At 39.0% G+C, this 19292-nt stretch overlaps 1 protein-coding gene across 4 annotated transcripts in view; it reads right to left on the bottom strand.

The window, feature by feature from the left end:
- Window positions 1-16909, bottom strand: part of LMLN (leishmanolysin like peptidase) — a 79102-nt gene extending 62193 nt beyond the window's left edge. For 2 of the 4 annotated variants that reach the window (XM_019923205.3, XM_019923207.3), the window contains exon 1: window positions 16695-16908. In XM_019923205.3, coding sequence (XP_019778764.3) covers window positions 16695-16889 — 195 coding nt within the window. In that variant the 5' untranslated portion in view covers window positions 16890-16908. Of the gene's footprint in view, window positions 1-16694 lie in introns of all 4 variants that reach the window. The other 2 variants (XM_033855718.2, XM_019923206.3) reach the window with 2 other exon arrangements.
- Between the last annotated feature and the right edge of the window lie 2383 nt (window positions 16910-19292).

Below are 19292 nucleotides of genomic sequence, written 5' to 3'. Positions count from 1 at the left end.
TGCTTGCAAGTTTGACTTTTCACTGGTCCCAGAATTTGAATGGTAAACTGTCCCTACACTGACATAAAACTTCCCTAAGCAATAAGGCAGTCTCATTGTGCCCAAACTGTTAACAGAAATACAGTTTATGCTGAACATCTGTTTACTTCTCAGAGTCAGGAATGTTAGTGACTGAAATTGTGCCTACATGAACCGTCTCCAATAAAAACCCTGGACTCCTAGACTCAGACGAGCTTCCCTGTAGACAACAATTTGTGCTTGTTCTTACAAGTTACTGCTAAACGGATTAAGCATGTCCTATGTGACTCCACTAGGAGAGGATTCTTGGAAATGTCAAGAAAAATTCAACTAACAATCAAGTTAAGAAGAGAAAAGGGTATTTAATTTGGGCCAAACTGAGGATTATAACCTGGGAGATAGACTCTCAGAAGTTCTGAGAACTGTTATGCCCGTTAGAAGTCAAAGGCACAGTCATATACATTCTCAAGACAAAGAATCATACATCAAAGTGACATACTGATATTTTACATAAAGTTCACCAAAGATATATAGTCCAGGTAAGCACGTACAAAGGCAGAGAACAACAGTAAGTCACTATGGCTCGCTACAGAGTTGGGAAAGAATGGTATTCTTTTAAAAAATTACATTGCTAGTGCCAGAAAAAAGGGGAAAAAAATCGATCTTTATGATCCAGCAGGCATTCCCATCTTTGAGGAGGTCTGGTTAATGTGTAATTCAGATGCACACAAGGAGGGAGGGAGGAGGCCCAAACGGACACAGAGACAGAACTTTATGTTTAAATTTTCTTGTCCTGCCTTAAAATACACATTTTATTTCATCAGAAGCTTGTGTCCGGTTTCCTTCAGTTTTTGCTCCGGGAGCCATTTCTTTTTACTGATTGTGCTTGATATGTATCCTTTCACTGTAATAAATCTTAGCTGTGAGTACAACTATATGCTGAGTCCTATGAGTCCTTCCAGCAAATCACCAAACCTGGGGTGGTTTGGAGACCTTCAACACAATTATACACATATTTCTTTTCTTCTTTTCATTTCTTTAGAGACATTAACTGTTTAAAACTAAAATTATAAAATTGCAATTGTGAGAGTTATATGTAGAGTTATTATATATTATGGTAATAGCAAAAGGACAAGGAAATAGTGACACTATACTGTTGAAAAGTTCCCGTATTTAACATGACTATAAACTTTAAGTAGATGTCATAAATTCAAGATACATATTATAATCAATAGAGCAAACATTCAAAAATATATTGCATTTTACTGTTGGTTAATTACACCTCAATTTAAAAAGTAAAGCAAAGAGATACAGCTAAAAAGTAAACAAAGGAATTAAAATAGAATACTAAAAAACAGAAGGCACAAACAGTCAAGTGAAACAAAGAGAAAAAAATAGCTAAACTGCCAATCCAAACTCAACCATGTCAAAAATCACATTAAATGTAAACATTAAATGTAAAAGGACTGAACATTCTTGTTAGAAAGCAGAGACTGTCAGACTAGAGAGAGCAAGATGCAACTATTTGCTATCTATAAGAAGCCCATTTTAACGATAAAGACACAGAGAAATAGAGAGTATAAGGATGGAAAAACACACATCATGTAAACACTAATCAAAAGAAAGCCAGAGTGGCTATATTAGTATTAGACAAAGTATATTTCAAAACAAGGAGTCTTAATTACCAGGAATAAAGAGAGGGGCAGTATGTAATGCTAAATGGGTCAATTCACAAAAAAATAACAATGTAAAATGTGTAAACACCTAACAGCAGAGCTGCAAAATACGTGAAACAAAAACTGAAAACTGAAAGGAGAAGTAAACAAATCCACAATTATAGCTGGTGACTTCAACATTCCTACTCAGTAATCAACACAAGTAGACAGAAAATCAGTAAGGACATGGGAGACCTGAGCAGCACTATAACTAACTTGACCTAAATGACATTTATAGAACCACCTGCCCCAACATCAGCAGAATATACATTCTTCTCAAGTACACACAGAACGTTAACCTGGTTAGATTTTTGGCTATAAAACATATTTTACTATAAAACAATCCTTAAGAAATACAAAAAACTGAAATCATACAAAGGATGTTTGCTATCCATAACTAAATTAAACTAAAATGCAATTAGGTAAAGATAACTGGGAAATCTCCAAATATTAGAAAATCAAACTTTTTTTTTTTTTTTTGTGCCGCACCATGAGGCCTTCGGGACCTTAGTTCCCTGACAAGGGATTCACTGTGCCCCCTGTAGTGAAAACTCAGAGCCATAACAGCCAGGGAATTCCTGAACAACAAACTTTTAAATTATCCTTAGGCTGAAGATGAAGTCACAAAGGAGATCAGAAAATATTTTTAATTGAATGATGATAAGATTATAAGCAATTAATATTTTTTAAAATAAATTTATTTATTTATTTTTGGCTGTGTTGGGTCTTTGTTGCTGCGCGCGGGCTTCCTCTAGTTGCAGCGAGCAGGAGCTACTCTTCTTTGCGGTGCAGGCTTCTCAATGCTGTGGCTTCTCTCATTGTGGAACATGGGCTCTAGGCACGCGGGCTTCAGTAGTTGCGGCACAAGGGCTCAGTAGTTGTGGCTCATGGGCTCTAGAGCACAGGTTCAGTAGTTGTGGCGCATGGGCTTAGTTGCTCCGCGGCATGTGGGATCTTCCCAGACCAGGGATTGAACCCGTGTCCCCTGCATTGGCAGGCAGATTCTCAACCACTGGGCCACCAGAGAAGCCCAGCAATTAATATTTGTGTAATGTAATTAGTGTTTAGAAATTTATAACTTTAAATACTTATATTAGAAAAAATAATCTCAAATTAATGACCTAAGCTTCCATCTTAAGAAATTAGAAAATGAAGGGCAAATTAAACTCAAAGAAAGCAGAAGAAAGTAAATAATAAAGAACAGAAATCAATTAAAAGGAAAACAGAAAAATGATAGAGAAAAATCAATGAAACCCAGTGGCGGTTCTTTGAGAAGATCAATACAATTGATATATCTCTAAGCAGACTAAGAGAGCAGATACCAATTACCAATATCAAGAATGAAACAGGGCATATCACTATAGACTTTACAGACAGTGATATTGTGATTTATAATAAAAATATATATATTTGGTCTTTGTCGCATTTTTGGAATTTCCTAAGACCTCTGGAATTTCCTAAATGATAAAAGTGATCAGGTGTCTTTTGTCATGTTAGTGAGATAACTTTTGGAAGCACCTAAGGGTGGAGACTGGTTACCAGTGGAGCCAAGTATGTGAATAAAAGATTGGAACTTTCAGTCCTTTCCACCCCCTCTAACCTCTGAGGAGAGGAGAGGGGCTGGAGATCAAGTTCAACCACCAATGCCCAATGATTTAATCAATTATATCTACGTAATGCCTACCTAAAACCCAAAATGATGGGGTTTGGAGAGCTTCCAGGGTGGTGAACACATGGAGATTCCGGGAGAGTGACATGTTCAGAAAGCACAGAAGCTCTGTGCCCTTTCTCCATACGTTGCCCTATACATCTCTTCCACCTGACTGTTCTTGAGCTACATTCTCTTATAATAAACCAGTAATCTAGTAAGTAAACATTTTCTCTGAGCTCTGTGAGCCTCTTTAGCAAATTAATCAGAACCAAAGAGGGAGTTGTTGGAACTTCCGATAGCTGGTTGGTCAGAAGCACAGGTAACCCCCTGGACTCACATTGGATCAAATGGGGGAGAAGGGGCAATGCTGTAGGTCTGAACTCTTAACCTGTGGAATCTGATGCTATCTCTGGGTAGACAGTGTCAGAATTGAGTTGAATTGTGGGACACTCACCTGATGTTGGAGAGTGGCTTGGTGATGTATGGAAAACCCTTGACACATTAGAATTGGTAACTCAGAACCCTTTACAGACATTTAAAAGATCAAATGGGAACATTAAGAAAACTGTATTTCCATAAATTTGACAACTTTGATGAAATGAAATTCTTTGAAAGATATGACTTACCAAAACACAATCAAGAAGAAATAGATAACCTCAATAGTCCAATATCTATTAAAGAAAATAAGTTCATAGTTTATAACACTCCAATAAAGAAAATTCCAGGCTGAGATATCTCCATTCATGAATTCTACTAAACATTTAAGGAAGAAACAATACTGCTTGTATACAAACTCTTTCTGAAAGTAGAAGAGGAAGCAATATTTCCCAATTCATTCTATAAGGCCAGCATTACCCTAATACCAATCCCAACAAAGCTACAGAAGGAAAAAAAAAACCAACTACAAACCAATATCCTTAATGAATACATATGCAAAATCATCAAAAAAACACTAGCAAATGAAATCCAGCAAAATGTAAAAAGGGTAATACATCATGATCAAGTGGGGTTTTATCTCAGCGGGATGCAAGCCTAGTTCATCATTCAAAAAATCAATCAATGTAACTCACAACATCAAAAGAATAAAGAAGAAAAGCTACATGATTATAACAATTGATACAGAAAAGACATTTAATAAAATTAAACACCCATTCATGACAAAAACTGTCAGCAGACTAGAAACAAAAAGTAATTTTCTTAACCTGATAAGGCACATCTACCAAAAATCTACAAACTAATACTTTTCTTTGCATTAAAATTTTTTATAGGGACTTCCCTGTGGCGCAGTGGTTAAGAATCCACCTGCCAATACAGGGGACACAGGTTCGATCCCTGGTCCAGGAAGATTCCACATGCTGCGAAGCAACTAAGCCCACGTGCCACAACTACTGAAGCTCATGTGCTACAACTACTGAACCCACACGCTGCAACTACTGAAGCCCGCGTGCTCTAGGACCCGTGTGCCACAACTACTGAAGCCCGTGCAACTAGAGCCCATGCTCCACAACAAGAGAAGTCACCTCAATGAGAAGCCCGCATACTGCAACGAAGAGTAGTCCCTGCTCACCGCAACTAGAGAAAGCCCACGCGCAGCAGTGAAGACCCAACGCAGCAAAAAAGAAAAAAAAATTTTTAACACAATTTTGAAAGGTTACTTTCAATTTACAATTATTATAAAATATTGGCTATAGTCCCTGTGTTGTACAATACATCCTTAAGCCTATCTTATACTCAGTAGTTTGTAGTTCTCCCCTCTCACCCCCATCACTGGTAACCACTAGTTTGTTCTCTGTATCTGTGAGTCTGTTTCCTTTTTGTTATATTCACTAGTTTGTTGCATTTTCTAGATTCCACATATAAGTGATATCATACAGTATTTGCCTTTCTCTGTCTGACTTATTTCTCTTACCATAATGCCCTCCAAGTTCCTCCATGTTGCTGATAATGAAAAAATTTTGTTCTTTTTTAAAGCGGAGTAGTGTTCCATGCAACTAATACTCTTAATAGTGAAAGACTGAATGTTTTCCCCCTAAGATCAAGAACAATGGAAAGATGTCTACTCTCACCACTTGTATTCAATATTATAATGAAGGTCCTAGTCAGTATGATAAGGCAATATTAACATTAAATATTTGTAATAAGCAAAAGATACATATTGTAATCCCTAAAGCAAACACACACACACACACGCAGCATGCGCACTAACCCCACAGACAAGTGAAATGTATCGATAAAAGGATGGAAAATTCTAATCGTAAGCAAGGTGAAATGGCCATACTAATATCAGCAAAGCAGACTTCAAGACAGAGAGTATCACCAGAAATAAAGAGTAATATTTTATAATAATAAGGGGTTAATACCTCAGAAATACATAATTACAACTGTGAATGTACCTAACAATAGATTCAAAATCCATGAAGCAAAAGCTGACAGAACTAAAGGAAGAAAAAAGACATTTATAATCTTAGAAATTTTTAAAGACTCTCTTAGACAAAACATTTTAAGAATATACAAATCTGTAGCCAATATTTTGTAATAACTGTAAATGGAATATAACCTTTAAAAATTGTATAAAAAAAGAATATAGAAATCTGAAGTGTACCATCAATCGCCTCACCTTTTTGACATGTATAGAAAGCTATACTCAATACCTATAGAATATATATTCTTTACTAGTACACAGAAAAGTTTAGCAGGATAGAGCGTATGCTGAGGTATAAATAAAACAATCTCAAATTTCAAAGAACTGAAATCTTACAGAAGGTACCTCTAAATTAGAAATCAATAACTATAAGATATCTAGAAAAGGACCACATATTTAGAAATTATATTTTAAACATTTTTAATAATCCAGGGATCAAAGAAAAAATTACCAGGGAAAATAAAAATGAATTATCACTTTGAATGAAGTGTTAATTAAAATACAATGTGTCAAAATCTGTGGAATGTAGCTACAGTTGTACTTTGAGAGAAATACAGGTCATTAAATGTTTATGGTAGAGAAGAAAGAAAAGGCTAAAAAACAATGATCTGGGACTTCCCTTGTGGCACAGTGGATAAGACTCCATGCTCCCAATGCAGGGGGCCCAGGTTCGATCCCTGGTCGGGGAACTAGATCCTACATGCATGCTGCAACTAAGAGTTCACCTGCCGTAACTAAGGAGCCTGCAAGCTGCAACTAAGAAGCCCACGTGCCACAACTAAGGAGCCCAGGAGCCGCAACTAAGGATCCCATGAGTCACAACTAAGGAGCCTGCCTGCCACAACAAAGATCTGGTGCAACCAAATAAATGAATAAATAAATAAACATTAAAAACAAAAAAGACAAACAATGATCTAAGTTTCCACCTAACAATATGAACAAAGTAAATCCACAGTAAGTAGAAAGGAAAAATAATAAAGAACAGGAAACAATGAAATAGAAAACAATAATTAAAGAAAACTATCAAAGTTAACAGTTGGCTATTTAAAATGATTAATAGGGACTTCCCTGGTGGTGCACAGTGGTTAAGAATCTGCCTGCCAATGCAGAGGACACGGGTTCGAGCCCTGGTCCAGGAATATCCCACATATCGCGGAGCAACTAAGCCCATGAGCCACAACTACTGAGCCCGCGTGCCACAACTACTGAAGCCCGCATGCCTCAAGCCCGTGCTCCACAATAAGAGAGGCCACCGCAATGAGAAGCCCACACACTGCAACAAAGAGTAGCCCCCGGTCACCGCAACTACAGAAAGCCCATGTGCAGAAACGAAGACCCAATGCAGTCAAAAATAAATAAATAAATAAATTTGTAAATAAAATAAAATGATTAATAAACTTAATAAGCCCTTAGAAAGAATGGACTACAATAAAACAGAATAAACCCAAATTACCACATTAGAAATGAAAGCATGCCTATCACTCAGATTCTACAGACAACAAAAGGATAAATTATTATGAACAATTTTATGTCAATACATTTAACAATTCAGATGAAATAAAGTCCTTCAAAAACACAAGTTACCAAGACTGACATAAGATCAAATGGATACTATGAATAGACTTGTATGAGAGAAACTGGATTTATCTATCCCTACACAGTGGTTTCTTGGGGCCAGAGTGAAAGCATGGGTTTTCTGCAAATGAGCACAAGGGATCTTTCTGGGGTGATGGAAATGTTCTAAAACTGGACTGTGGTGATGGTTCTGTAGACTTGTAAATTTATAAAAATCACTTAATTGGACACTTAAGTGGGTGAATTTTATGGCATATGAATTATAGCTCAATAAAAGTATTTAAAAAACAACTCTCTACAAAGCAAACACTAGATCCAGACAGTTTCAGTTATGAATTATACCAGACATTTAAGGAAGAAATTTTCTTTTAGAAAATACATGATAGAATTTCCCAACTCATTATGTAAGACCAGTATAATTCTGCTATTAAAAGTTAACAAAGGGACTTCCCTGGTGGCGCAGTGGTTAAGAACCTGCCTGCCAATGCAGGGGACATGGGTTCAAACCCTGGTCTGGGAAGATCCCACATGCCGCAGAGCAACTAAGCCCATGAGCCACAACTACTGAGCCTGAGCTCTAGAGCCCGCGAACCACAACTACTGAGGCCCGCATGCCTAGAGCCTGTGCTCTGCAACAGAGAAGCCACAGCAACGATAAGCCCACGCACCACAACGAAAAGTAGCCCCCACTCACAGCAACTAGAGAAAGCCTGTGCTCAGTAACAAAGACCCATTCTAGCCAAAGATAGATAGATAGATAGATAGATAAATATTTTTAAAAGCTAACAAAGAAGATGGCAGAGTAGAAGGACGAGCACTCACTCCCTCTTGTGAGAGCACCGGAATCACAAGTAACCACTGAACAATCATCGACAGGAAGACACTGGAACTCACCAAAAAAGATACCCCACATCCGAAGACAAAGGAGAAGCTGCAATGAGACAGTAGGAGGGGCATAATCACAAAAAAAATCAAACCCCATAACTGCTGGGTGGGTGAGTCACAAACTGGAGAACACTTATGCCACAGAAGCCCACCAACTGGAGTGAAGGTTCTGAGCCCTATGTCAGGTTTCCCAACCTGGGGGTACGGCAATGGGAGGAGGAATTCCTAGAGAATCAGACTTTGAAGGCTAGCGGAACTTGACTGCGGGACTTTGACAGGACTGGGGTAAACAAAGACTCCACTCTTGGAGGCACACACAAAGTAGTGTGTGCATCAGGACCCAGAGGAAGGAGCAGTGACGCCATGGGAGACTAAGTGAGACCTACCAGCTAGTGTTGGAGGGTCTCCTGCAGAGGCGGGGTGTGGCTGTGACTCACCATGGGGACAAGGACACTGGCAGCAGAAGTTCTGGGAAGTACTACTTGGGGTGAGCCCTCCCAGAGTCTGCCATTAGCCCCACCAAAGAGCCGGGTAGGCTCCAGTGCTAGATTGCCTCAGGCCAAACAACCAACAGGGAGGGAACCCAACCCCACCCATCAGCAGACAAGTGGATTAAAGTTTTACTAAGCTCTGCCCACCAGAGCAACAACCAGCTCTACCCACCACCAGTCCCTCCCATCAGGAAGCTTGCACAAGCCTCTTAGATAGGCTCATCCACCAGAGGGCAGACAGCAGAAGCAAGAAGAACTACAATTCTGCAACCTATGGAAGGAAAACCACATTCACAGAAAGATATACAAAATGAAAAGGCAGAGGACTTTGTACCAGATGAAGGAACAAGATAAAACCCCAGAAAAACAACTAAATGAAGTGGAGATAGGCAACCTTCCACAAAAAGAATTCAGAATAATGATAGTGAAGATGATCCAGGACCTTGGAAAAAGAACGGAGGCAAAGATCGAGAAGATGCAGGAAATGTTTAATAAAGACCTAGAAGAATTAAAGAACAAACACCTAGAAGAATTAAAGAACAAACAATCAGAGATGAACAATACAATAACTGAAATGAAAAATACACTAGAAGTAATCGATAGCAAAATAACTGGGGCAGAAGAACGGATAAGTGACCTGGAAGACAGAAGGGTAGAATTCGCTACCGTAGAACAGAATAAAGAAAGAAGAATGAAGACAGCCTAAGACATCTCTGGGACAACATTAAATGCAACAACATTTGCATTATAGGGGTCCCAGAAGGAGAAGAGAGAGAGTAAAGGATCCGAGAAAATATCTGAAGAGATTATAGTCGAAAACATCCCTAACATGGGAAAGGAAATAGCCACCCAAGTCCAGGAAGCACAGAGAGTCCCAGGCAGGGTAAACCCAAGGAGAAACACACAGAGACACACAGTAATCAAACTGACAAAAATTAAAGACAAAGAAAAATTACTGAAAGCAACAAGGGAAAAATGACAAATAACATACAAGGGAACTCCCATAAGGTTAACAGCTGATTTCTTAGCAGAAACTCTACAAGCCAGAAGGGAGTGGCATGATATATTTAAAGTGATGAAAGGGAAGAACCTACAACCAAGATTACGCTACCCGGCAAGGATCTCATTCAGATTCGATGGAGAAATCAAAAGCTTTACAGACAAGCAAAAACTAAGGGAATTCAGCACCACCAAACCAGCTGTACAACAAATGCTAAAGGAACTTCTCTAAGTGGGAAACACAAGAGAAGAAAAGGATCTAAAAAAACAAACCCAACACAATTAAGAAAATGGTCACAGGAACATACATATCGATAATTACCTTAAACGTAAATGGATTAAATGCTCTGACTAAAAGACACAGGCTCACTGAATGGATACAAATAAGACCCATGTATATGCTGTCTACAAGAGACCCACTTCAGACCCAGGGACACATACAGACTGAAAGTGAGGGGATGGAAAAAGATATTCCATACAAATGGGAATCAAAAGAAAGCTGGGGTAGTAATACCCATATCATATAAAATTGACTTTAAAATAAAGAATGTTACAAGAGACAAGGAAGGATATTACATAACGATCAAGGGAACAATCCAAGAAGAAGATATAAGAATTATCAATATATATGCACCCAACATAGGAGCACCTCAATACATAAGGCAACTGCTAACAGCTATAAAAGAGGAAATAGACAGTAACAGAATAATAGTGGGGGACTGTAATACTTCACTTACACCAATGGACAGATCATCCACACAGAAAGTTAATAAGGAAACACAAGCTGTAAATGACACAATAGACCAGATAAATTTAATTGATATTTATAGGACATTCCATCCAAAAACAGCAGATTACACTTTCTTCTCAAGTGCACACGGAACATTCTCCAGGATAGATCACACCTTGGGTCACAAATAAAGCCTCAGTAAATTTAAGAAAACTGAAATCATGTCAAGCATCTTTTCTGACAACGCTATGAGATTAGAAATCAATTATAGGGAAAAAAACGTAAAAAACAGAAACACATGGAGGCTAAACAATATGTTACTAAGTAACCAAGAGATCACTGAAGAAATCAAAGAGGAAATCAAAAAATACTTAGAGACAAATGACAATGAAAACACAATGATCCAAAACCTATGGGATGCAGCAAAAGCAGTTCTAAGAGGGAGGTTTATAGCAATACAAGCCTACCTCAAGAAACAAGAACAATCTCAAATAAACAATCTAACCTTACACCTAAAGGAAATAGAGAAAGAAGAACAAACAAAACCCAAAGTTAGTAGAAAGAAAGAAATCATAAACATCAGAGCAGAAATAAATGAAAGAGAAACAAAGAAAACAAGAGCAAAGGTCAAGGAAACTAAAAGCTGGTTCTTTGAGAAGATAAACAAAACTGATAAACCTTTAGCCAGACTCATCAAGAAAAAGAGGGAGAGGACTCATATCAATAAAATTAGAAATGAAAAAGAAGTTACAGTGGACACCGCAGAAATACAAAGCATCATAACAGACTACTACAAGCAACTCTATGCCAATAAAATGCACAATCTGGAAGAAATGGACAAATTGTTAGAAAGATATAACCTTCCAAGACTGAACCAGGAAGAAATAGAAAATATGAACAGACCAATCACAAGTAATGAAATTGAAACTGTGATTAAAAATCTTCCAACAAACAGAAGTCCAGGATCAGATGGCTTCACAGGTGAATTCTATGAAACATTTAGAGAAGAGCTAATACCCATCCTTCTCAAACTCTTCCAAAAAATTGCAGAGGAAGGACCACTCCCAAACTCATTGTATGAGGCCACCACCACCCTGATACCAAAACAAGACAAAGATACTACAAAAAAAGAAAATTTACAGACCAATATCACTGATGAATATAGATGCAAAAATCCTCAATAAAATATAGCACAGAATCTAACAACACATTAAAAGGATCAAACACCATGATCAAGTGGCATTTATCCCAGGGATGCAAGGCATCTTCAATATACGCAAATCAATCAATGTGATACACCATTTTAACAAACTGAAGAATAAAAACCATATGATCATCTCAATAGATGCAGAAAAAGCTTTTGACAAAATTCAACACCATTTATGATAAAAACTCTCCCGAAAGTGGGCATAGAGGCAACCTACCTCAACATCATTAAGGCCATATACGACAAACCCACATCAAACATCATTCTCAATGGTGAAAAACTGAAAGCATTTCCTCTAAGATCAGGAACATGACAAGGATGGCCACTCTTGTCACTATTATTCAACATAGTTTTGGAAGTCCTAGCCACAGCAATCAGAGAAGAAAAAGAAATAAAAGGAATACAAACTGGAAAAGAAGTAAAACTGTCACTGTTTGTAGGTGACATGATACTATATACATAGAGAATCCTAAAGATGCCACCAGAAAACTACTAGAGCTAATCAATGAATTTGGTAAAGTTGCAAGATACAAGATTAATGCACAGAAATCTCTTGCATTTTTATACACTATCAACGAAAGCTCAGAAAGAGAAATTAAAGAAACAGTCCCATTCACCACTGCAACAAAAAGAATAAAATACCTAGGAATAAACCTACCTAAGAAGGTAAAAGACCTGTACTCAGAAACTGCAAGACACTGATGAAAGAAATCAAAGATGACACAAACAGATGGACAGATACACCATGTTCTTGGATTGGAAGAATCAATATTGTGAAGAAGACTATACTACTCAAAGCAATCTACAGATTCAATGCAATTCCTATCAAATTACCAGTGGCATCTTTTACAGAACTAGAACAAAAAATCTTAAAATCTGTATGGAGACACAAAAGACCCTGAATAGCCAAAGTAGTCTTGAGGGAAAAAAACAGAGCTGGAGGAATCAGACTCCCTGACTTCAAACTATAATACAAAGCTACAGTAATCAAGACAATATGGTACTGGCACAAAAACAGAAATATAGATCAATGGAACAGGATAGAAAGCCCAGAGATAAACCCACACACCAATGGTCAACTAATCTATGACAAAGGAGGCAAGGATATACAATAAAGAAAAGACAGTCTCTTCAATAAGTGGTGCTGGGAAAAGTGGACAGCTACATGTAAAAGAATGAAATGAGAACACTCCCTAACACCATACACAAAAATAAACTCAAAATGGATTAGAGACCTAAATGTAAGACTGGACACTATAAAACTCTTAGAGGAAAACAGGAAGAACACTGACATAAATCACAGCAAGATCTTTTCAGATCCACCTCCTAGAGTAAAGGAAATAAAAATAAACAAATGGGACCTTATGAAACTTAAAAGCTTTTGCAAAGCAAAGGAAACAGCAAACAAGATGAAAAGACAACCCTCAGAATGGGAGAAAATATCTGCAAACAAATCAATGGACAAAGGATTACTCTCCGAAATATATAAACAGGTCAAGCAGCTCAATAATAAAAAAACAAACAACCCAATCCAAAAATGGGCAGAAGACCTAAATAGACATTTCTCCAAAGAAGACATACACATGGCCAAGAAGCTCAACATCACTAATCATTAGAGAAATGCAAATCAAAACTACAATGAGGTATCACCTTACACCAGTCAGAATGGGTACCATCAGAAAATCTACAAACAACAAATGCTGGAGAGGGTGTGGAGAAAAGGGAACCCTCTTGCACTGTTGGTGGGAATGTAAATTAGTACAGCCACTATGGAGAACAGTACGGAGGTTCCTTAAAAAACTAAAATTAGAATTACCATATGACCCAGCAATCCCACTACTGGGCATATACCCAGAGAAAAACATAATTCAAAAAGACACATGCACCCCAGTGTTCATTGCAGCACTATTTACAACAGCCAGGTTATGCAAGCAACCTAAGTGTCCATCAACAGATGAATGAATAAAGAAGATATGGTACATATATACAATGGAATATTACTCAGCCATAAAAAGGAATGGAATTGGGTCATTTGTTTAGATGTGGATGGATCTACAGACTGTTTTACAGAGTGAAGTAAGTCAGAAAGAGAAAACAAATATCGTATATCAATGCGTATATATGGAACCTCGAAAAATGGTACAGATGAACCAGTTTGCAGGGCAGAAATAGAGACACAGATGTAGAGAACAAATGTATGGACACCAAGGGGGGAAAGTGGCAGGGGGTGGGGTGGTGGGATGAATTAGGAGATTGGGATTGACATATACACACTAATATGTATAAAATAGATAACTAATAAGAACCTGCTGTATAAATAAATAAATAAAATAAAATTCAAAAATTCAAAAAAAAAACTAACAAAAACTTCACTAAGAAAGGAAACTATAAACCAACATCATTCATAAACATAGATGCAAAAGTCCTTAATCTATGAGCAAATTGAATTCGTAAGTGTATTAAAAGGATAATACATAATAACCAAGTAGCGTCTATTCCAAAAATGCAAGATTGATTTACTATTGGAAAATCCAATGTGATATACCATATCACACTACATATTATATAATTCCATCGATATAAGCTTAGTTCTAGAATAGGCAAAACTAATTTGATATGAAATCTAAATCTAATACCAAAAGGAAAAAGGAACAATAGTAGCCTTGGGTGGATGGGAGAGACTGACTGGCACAGGACAGGAAGGAACTTTCTGGAGACTTGAAAATGTTCTATATTGTGATAGAGTTGTGGGTTTTACATGAATATACATGATTGCATTTGCTACATTTCAGTATATATAAACCTTACAAAAAATTTTTTTTAAGTAACAATAACAGTGGGAAGATGGGGAATGGGTAGAAGTATATAAAACAGAATTAAGAGAATACTGGTAAGTGCTGAAGCTGGGTGAAGGGTCATGGGAGTTCATTATACTATTCTGTTTGGGGGTTTGCTTTAATTTACATAATAAAAACAAAACAAAACGTAGAGTTTTTAGTTGAGAAGAAGATATATGAGTCAAAATGTTTCGTAGTTCCTCACCATTACCAATAAAAAGTTACTGTAATTTCCTGTTGCAATTAACAGAGGTACAGTCACTAGTAGTACAATGAATAGTACTTGCTTATACTTTGTGTCCAAGCTAAAGCAAAGAGATTGGTTAGGAGGACTTGCTACTACATACTCTATGAATAACTAGTAAAATTTATTAGGAATATGAACTCTCAAGAACTTAATAGCTTGCTTTGAATATCTGAAGCACTACCACTATTTAGTTTGTTCAATCAAGAGCCATAAATAAAAACAGTGGATGGAAGTTTCAGGAACAGTTATCAGCTCTATATTGTTATCATATCTGGCCGTGTCATGCGGCATGCAGGATCTTAGTTCCCCGCCAGGGACTGAACCCGTGCCCCCTGCAGTGGAAGCTCGGAGTCTTAACCACTGGACCAGCAGGAACGTCTGTATTTTCAGCTCTATAGAAAGAACAATGATCTCTCCAAAAAGCAAAGGGGCTGCCTTTGGAGATAACTTCCCTATTTGTGGAAATGTTCAAATATTAGTAGGAGATTTGTACACTGGCAACAATCACAAGAAGAAAACAGCTATTAAGGTTCCTTCTAGTACAGAGATTTTGCAGTTCTCTGAACTATTTTCTCTTCTTTTGATCTAAATTCAAAGAAAGAAGTGCAGGGCTTTGTGGGAATGTCTTTTAAAAAGAATTCACTAGGTGGGTGGGGGGAACTGAGGAGATGCTTAAGGGTACAAACTTGCAACTAGTAGATAAGTCCCAGATATCTAACGTACAACACAGTGATTATAGACAACAATACTGTATTATAAACTTACAAGTTGCTAAGAGACTAAATAAAATAAAATAAAATAATTCAGCCAGAATGCAGTGTCATGATAAAAGCTGTAATACAGCCACAAACCCCAAACTTAGTATTCTGGCATATATGGTTATGAACAGCATGCATAAAAATTTTTGGAAATTATCACAAAAATGAATGGTCTTAGATTTCTGGGCTGACCTGAAAATTTCTAGATTAATCTTTCTTGTTAAAGTAATAAGGCAAATTATAAAATCAATCACAACATGCAGCCCTGACCCAGGTACTGTGTCTTCTTTCCTCAAAGAATACTGATTATTGTGGGCCCTTCTCTGATTTAAGTACTGTGGAGAAATTAAAGTATAAGACACAAACCTTATCCCAAGGAAAATTACAATTTAACTACAAAGGTACAAACCATCACCACACAGCGATACTTGGTTAAGTGCCAGAAGAGAGTACAGATAAGACGTACTGTGAAATGGAAAGAACATTCTACTGGGGGTGGTTTCAGCAGGCTGCCTTGAGGTTAAGGAACTCAGAATGAAAGAATTTAGACAGGAATAAAAATGTAATGGGAGGGAGGCAGGCACTTCCAGGACAGGAGAACAGGGTAAAGCAAGCAATGTGATGAAGTAACTTGAAAATCAACCTGAATTTTGTCTCCAGAGAATCCCCAGTATCCTCTCAATGCCTTTGTCTAGCTCTCCTATCAATTTCTTCTCAAACCTTTAGATCAGTGGTTCCCAAAGTGAGGTCCTTGGACAAGCAGCATCATCAACTATCTGGGAACTTCAACTGCAAATTCTGAGGCCCCATCCCAGATCTAATGAGTCAGAAGTGGGCAGAGGGAGGGAATGGAGCGGCAATCTGTGTTTGAACAAGTCTTTCAGGTGATTCTGACGGCCCGTTCAAGTTTGAAAACGATTGCTCTAGGACTACCTGATAAGCACAACCCTCCGCGCAGGACCTGATGACGTTCTGAGCGCCTAACTGAGCCACTTTGTTGGGTGCAGGAAGGGAGTTGATACCAGGTCCCAGCCCTCTAAGAGTTCAGTCTCTGGCCCAATCTCGCTTTCTCCTCCAGTACCGCTTGTTCCAATCACCATCCTCTATGCCATCGCCTCCCGTATTACTTTACCCTCACAGGGCCCCTCTGTCGCCCTACCTCAGACTCAGAGGGGACGTGGTGCCGGCAGGGAGAAGAACTGCCCAAGGAGACAGGAATAGATGTAGCGCTTGCCCAGAGCCCGCCCAACAGGAGTAAAACGCCTCGGACCCATAAAGAACCGCTCCAGTGCCACCGGCTCGGGCCCCGGCCTGAAGCTGAGGAGCCCGCTCTTCCACCCGTCTCGGCCGCCATCTTCAGGCCGAGCGTCGTTACCATGGAGTACGTGACGCCTCCGCGCCCAGCGCCAGCCCCGCCCCTCGCCTCTCGAGGCAGGTGGAGGGACTTGGCGGTGGAAAGGTGCTTTTTGATTGGCTAGCGTCACCCATAAGAAGTTCACCGCGGAAGACGCTGAGTTGCATCACGTCCATCGCGTCTCATTCGCGCGAAACCAGCCAATAAAAGCCACTTGGCGGCCCACGTGAGCTGAGCTGTGGGAAGACTAGTGGGTGCTGTTGGTAATGGGATGTTGATACGTCGGTGTCCTTACTGAGGCAGTTTTTCACTTTTTAATTCAGGTATTCACCGAAAAGATATGCACTTACTAGGTGCCAGGTGCTTAGACACATGCAAAATCTTTTATGGTTAGCTCTCTGTATAAAAGGTAAGTGGAATGTAATTTTCATTTTTACTTATCCTGAGTCACCAATTCTAAACCTACTTTTTAAAAAAAATTTAGTTGATTTACAATATCGTGTTAGACCCACTTAATGAAAGTCATTTTCTGTAAAATCAAATGTGTTCTTTACTATTCAAGCCCATCCCTTAACTTCTATGAATGTAAGAATTGCAACTGCATTAACCCCGGAGACTAGGTAGATCTTTGCCATTAAGGCAACTACCTTAAAAATTGAGCCGTGAGGAACTATAAGAAATTGTTAAGTTGGGACAAATCTTGTGGCCCACAAAACAAAGAATTAAAACCAGGGACTCAAAGCACCGAGCTGTAACAGTCATTTCAGGAACTGAATATTGTAAATTACTATGCTAGGAACTGTAGTAGAAAAAAAAAAAGGACAGAAAATCCCCAGGAATTTACAATTCATTGGTGAAGACAATGTACTTTAAAGAAAAAATGGTTGGGGCATTTTACCAGTAGACTCATTAGATGTGTCTATCATCCCACAACTAGTGGAAGCTGGGATTTCAAACAAAATATATCACTTTATAACGTACTCTCTACACAAAACCACAAAGAAATTGCGGATTGTGAGTAAAGAATGATACCGGTCATCTCAGTTTCCTAGCGGTAAAGGCAGTGTCATGCTGGTGGAGGGGCAGTTTCAATAGTCTAAAGGACAAGCTGCTAGATGTTTTAAGTTCATTTCTGTGAAACATTCAACTCCTCCAATGTAGCTTTGGCTTGAGGACTGCCTTTGCACTGACCAAACCTCGCTATGGGTTCAGAAAAGCGTAATACAGGCTCTCACTCCCCGCCCCCAACCGTCTCCTAGTCCCCCAACTTTGTAAATGCACTGTTACCCGCTCAGCAACCAAAGCTAGGAAGTTAGTTTTGAAGACTCCTCTCTACAATCAATTGGTTTTAACATTCGGTTAATGTTTAGTCTGCTCTATTAAAGTACTCAAATATCTCAGTTAAGACTGCAAAGCCTACCTGGTTTTCCCTTCCTTCAGTTTATGCTGGGTTGCCACAGGGATCTTTCTAAAATATGAATCTTGTCACCTGTCACTCAAGCTCTCCAGTGACACTCTAATACAAGAATATTGTTAGAACTTCCCTGGCAGTACAGTGGTTAAGACTCAGTGTTTCCAATGCAGGGGGGAAGGGTTCCATCCCTGGTCGGGGAACTAAGATCCCCGACATGTCATGGGCAGTGTAGCCAAAAAAATAAAGACTAGGGCTTCCCTGGTGGCGCAGTGGTTGAGAATCTGCCTGCCGATGCAGGGGATGCGGGTTCGTGCCCCGGTCCGGGAAGATCCCACATGCCGCGGAGCGGCTGGGCCCATGAGCCATGGCCACTGAGCCTGTGCATCCGGAGCCTGTGCTCCGCAACGGGAGAGGCCACAACAGTGAGAGGCCCACGTACTGCTAAAAAGAAAAAAAGACTATTGTCTAAAATCCTGGCACCTAGTAGTTTTCTACTTACCTTCCAATTACTTCCAGTCACACTACATAACCCAGTTAAATTGTTCAAGTGCCTTCTGGTTTCGCAATGTTTGTGCCATTTCCCTTTTCTGAAGTACCACCCCCAAGCATCTCTTCCTCTATTCGAAGATTCCCAAGAGTACAGCTATTTAACTGGCACAACAAAGTAGTTAACCTTTAGTTTATGTTGGCTGTTTTTTTTTAAATTATGTTTTGGCTCCATTGGGTCTTTGTTGCTGCTCACAGTCTTTCTCTAGTTGCAGTGTGCGGTCTTCTCATTGTGGTGGCTTCTCTTGTTGCGGAGCATGAGCTCTAGGCGCACGGGCTTCAGCAGTTGTGGCTCATGGGCTCTAGAGCGCAGGCTCAGTAGTTGTGGCACACGGGCTTAGTTGCTCCGCAGCATATGGGATCTTCCCGATCCAGGGCTTGAACCCATGTCCCCTGCACAGGTAGTCTTAACCACTGTGCAACCAGAGAAGCACCACCACCCC

The sequence above is a fragment of the Tursiops truncatus genome, chromosome 4, assembly GCF_011762595.2.
Source record: "Tursiops truncatus isolate mTurTru1 chromosome 4, mTurTru1.mat.Y, whole genome shotgun sequence".
Taxonomy (NCBI): domain Eukaryota; kingdom Metazoa; phylum Chordata; class Mammalia; order Artiodactyla; family Delphinidae; genus Tursiops; species Tursiops truncatus.
This window is presented reverse-complemented; position numbering and strand designations above follow the sequence as displayed.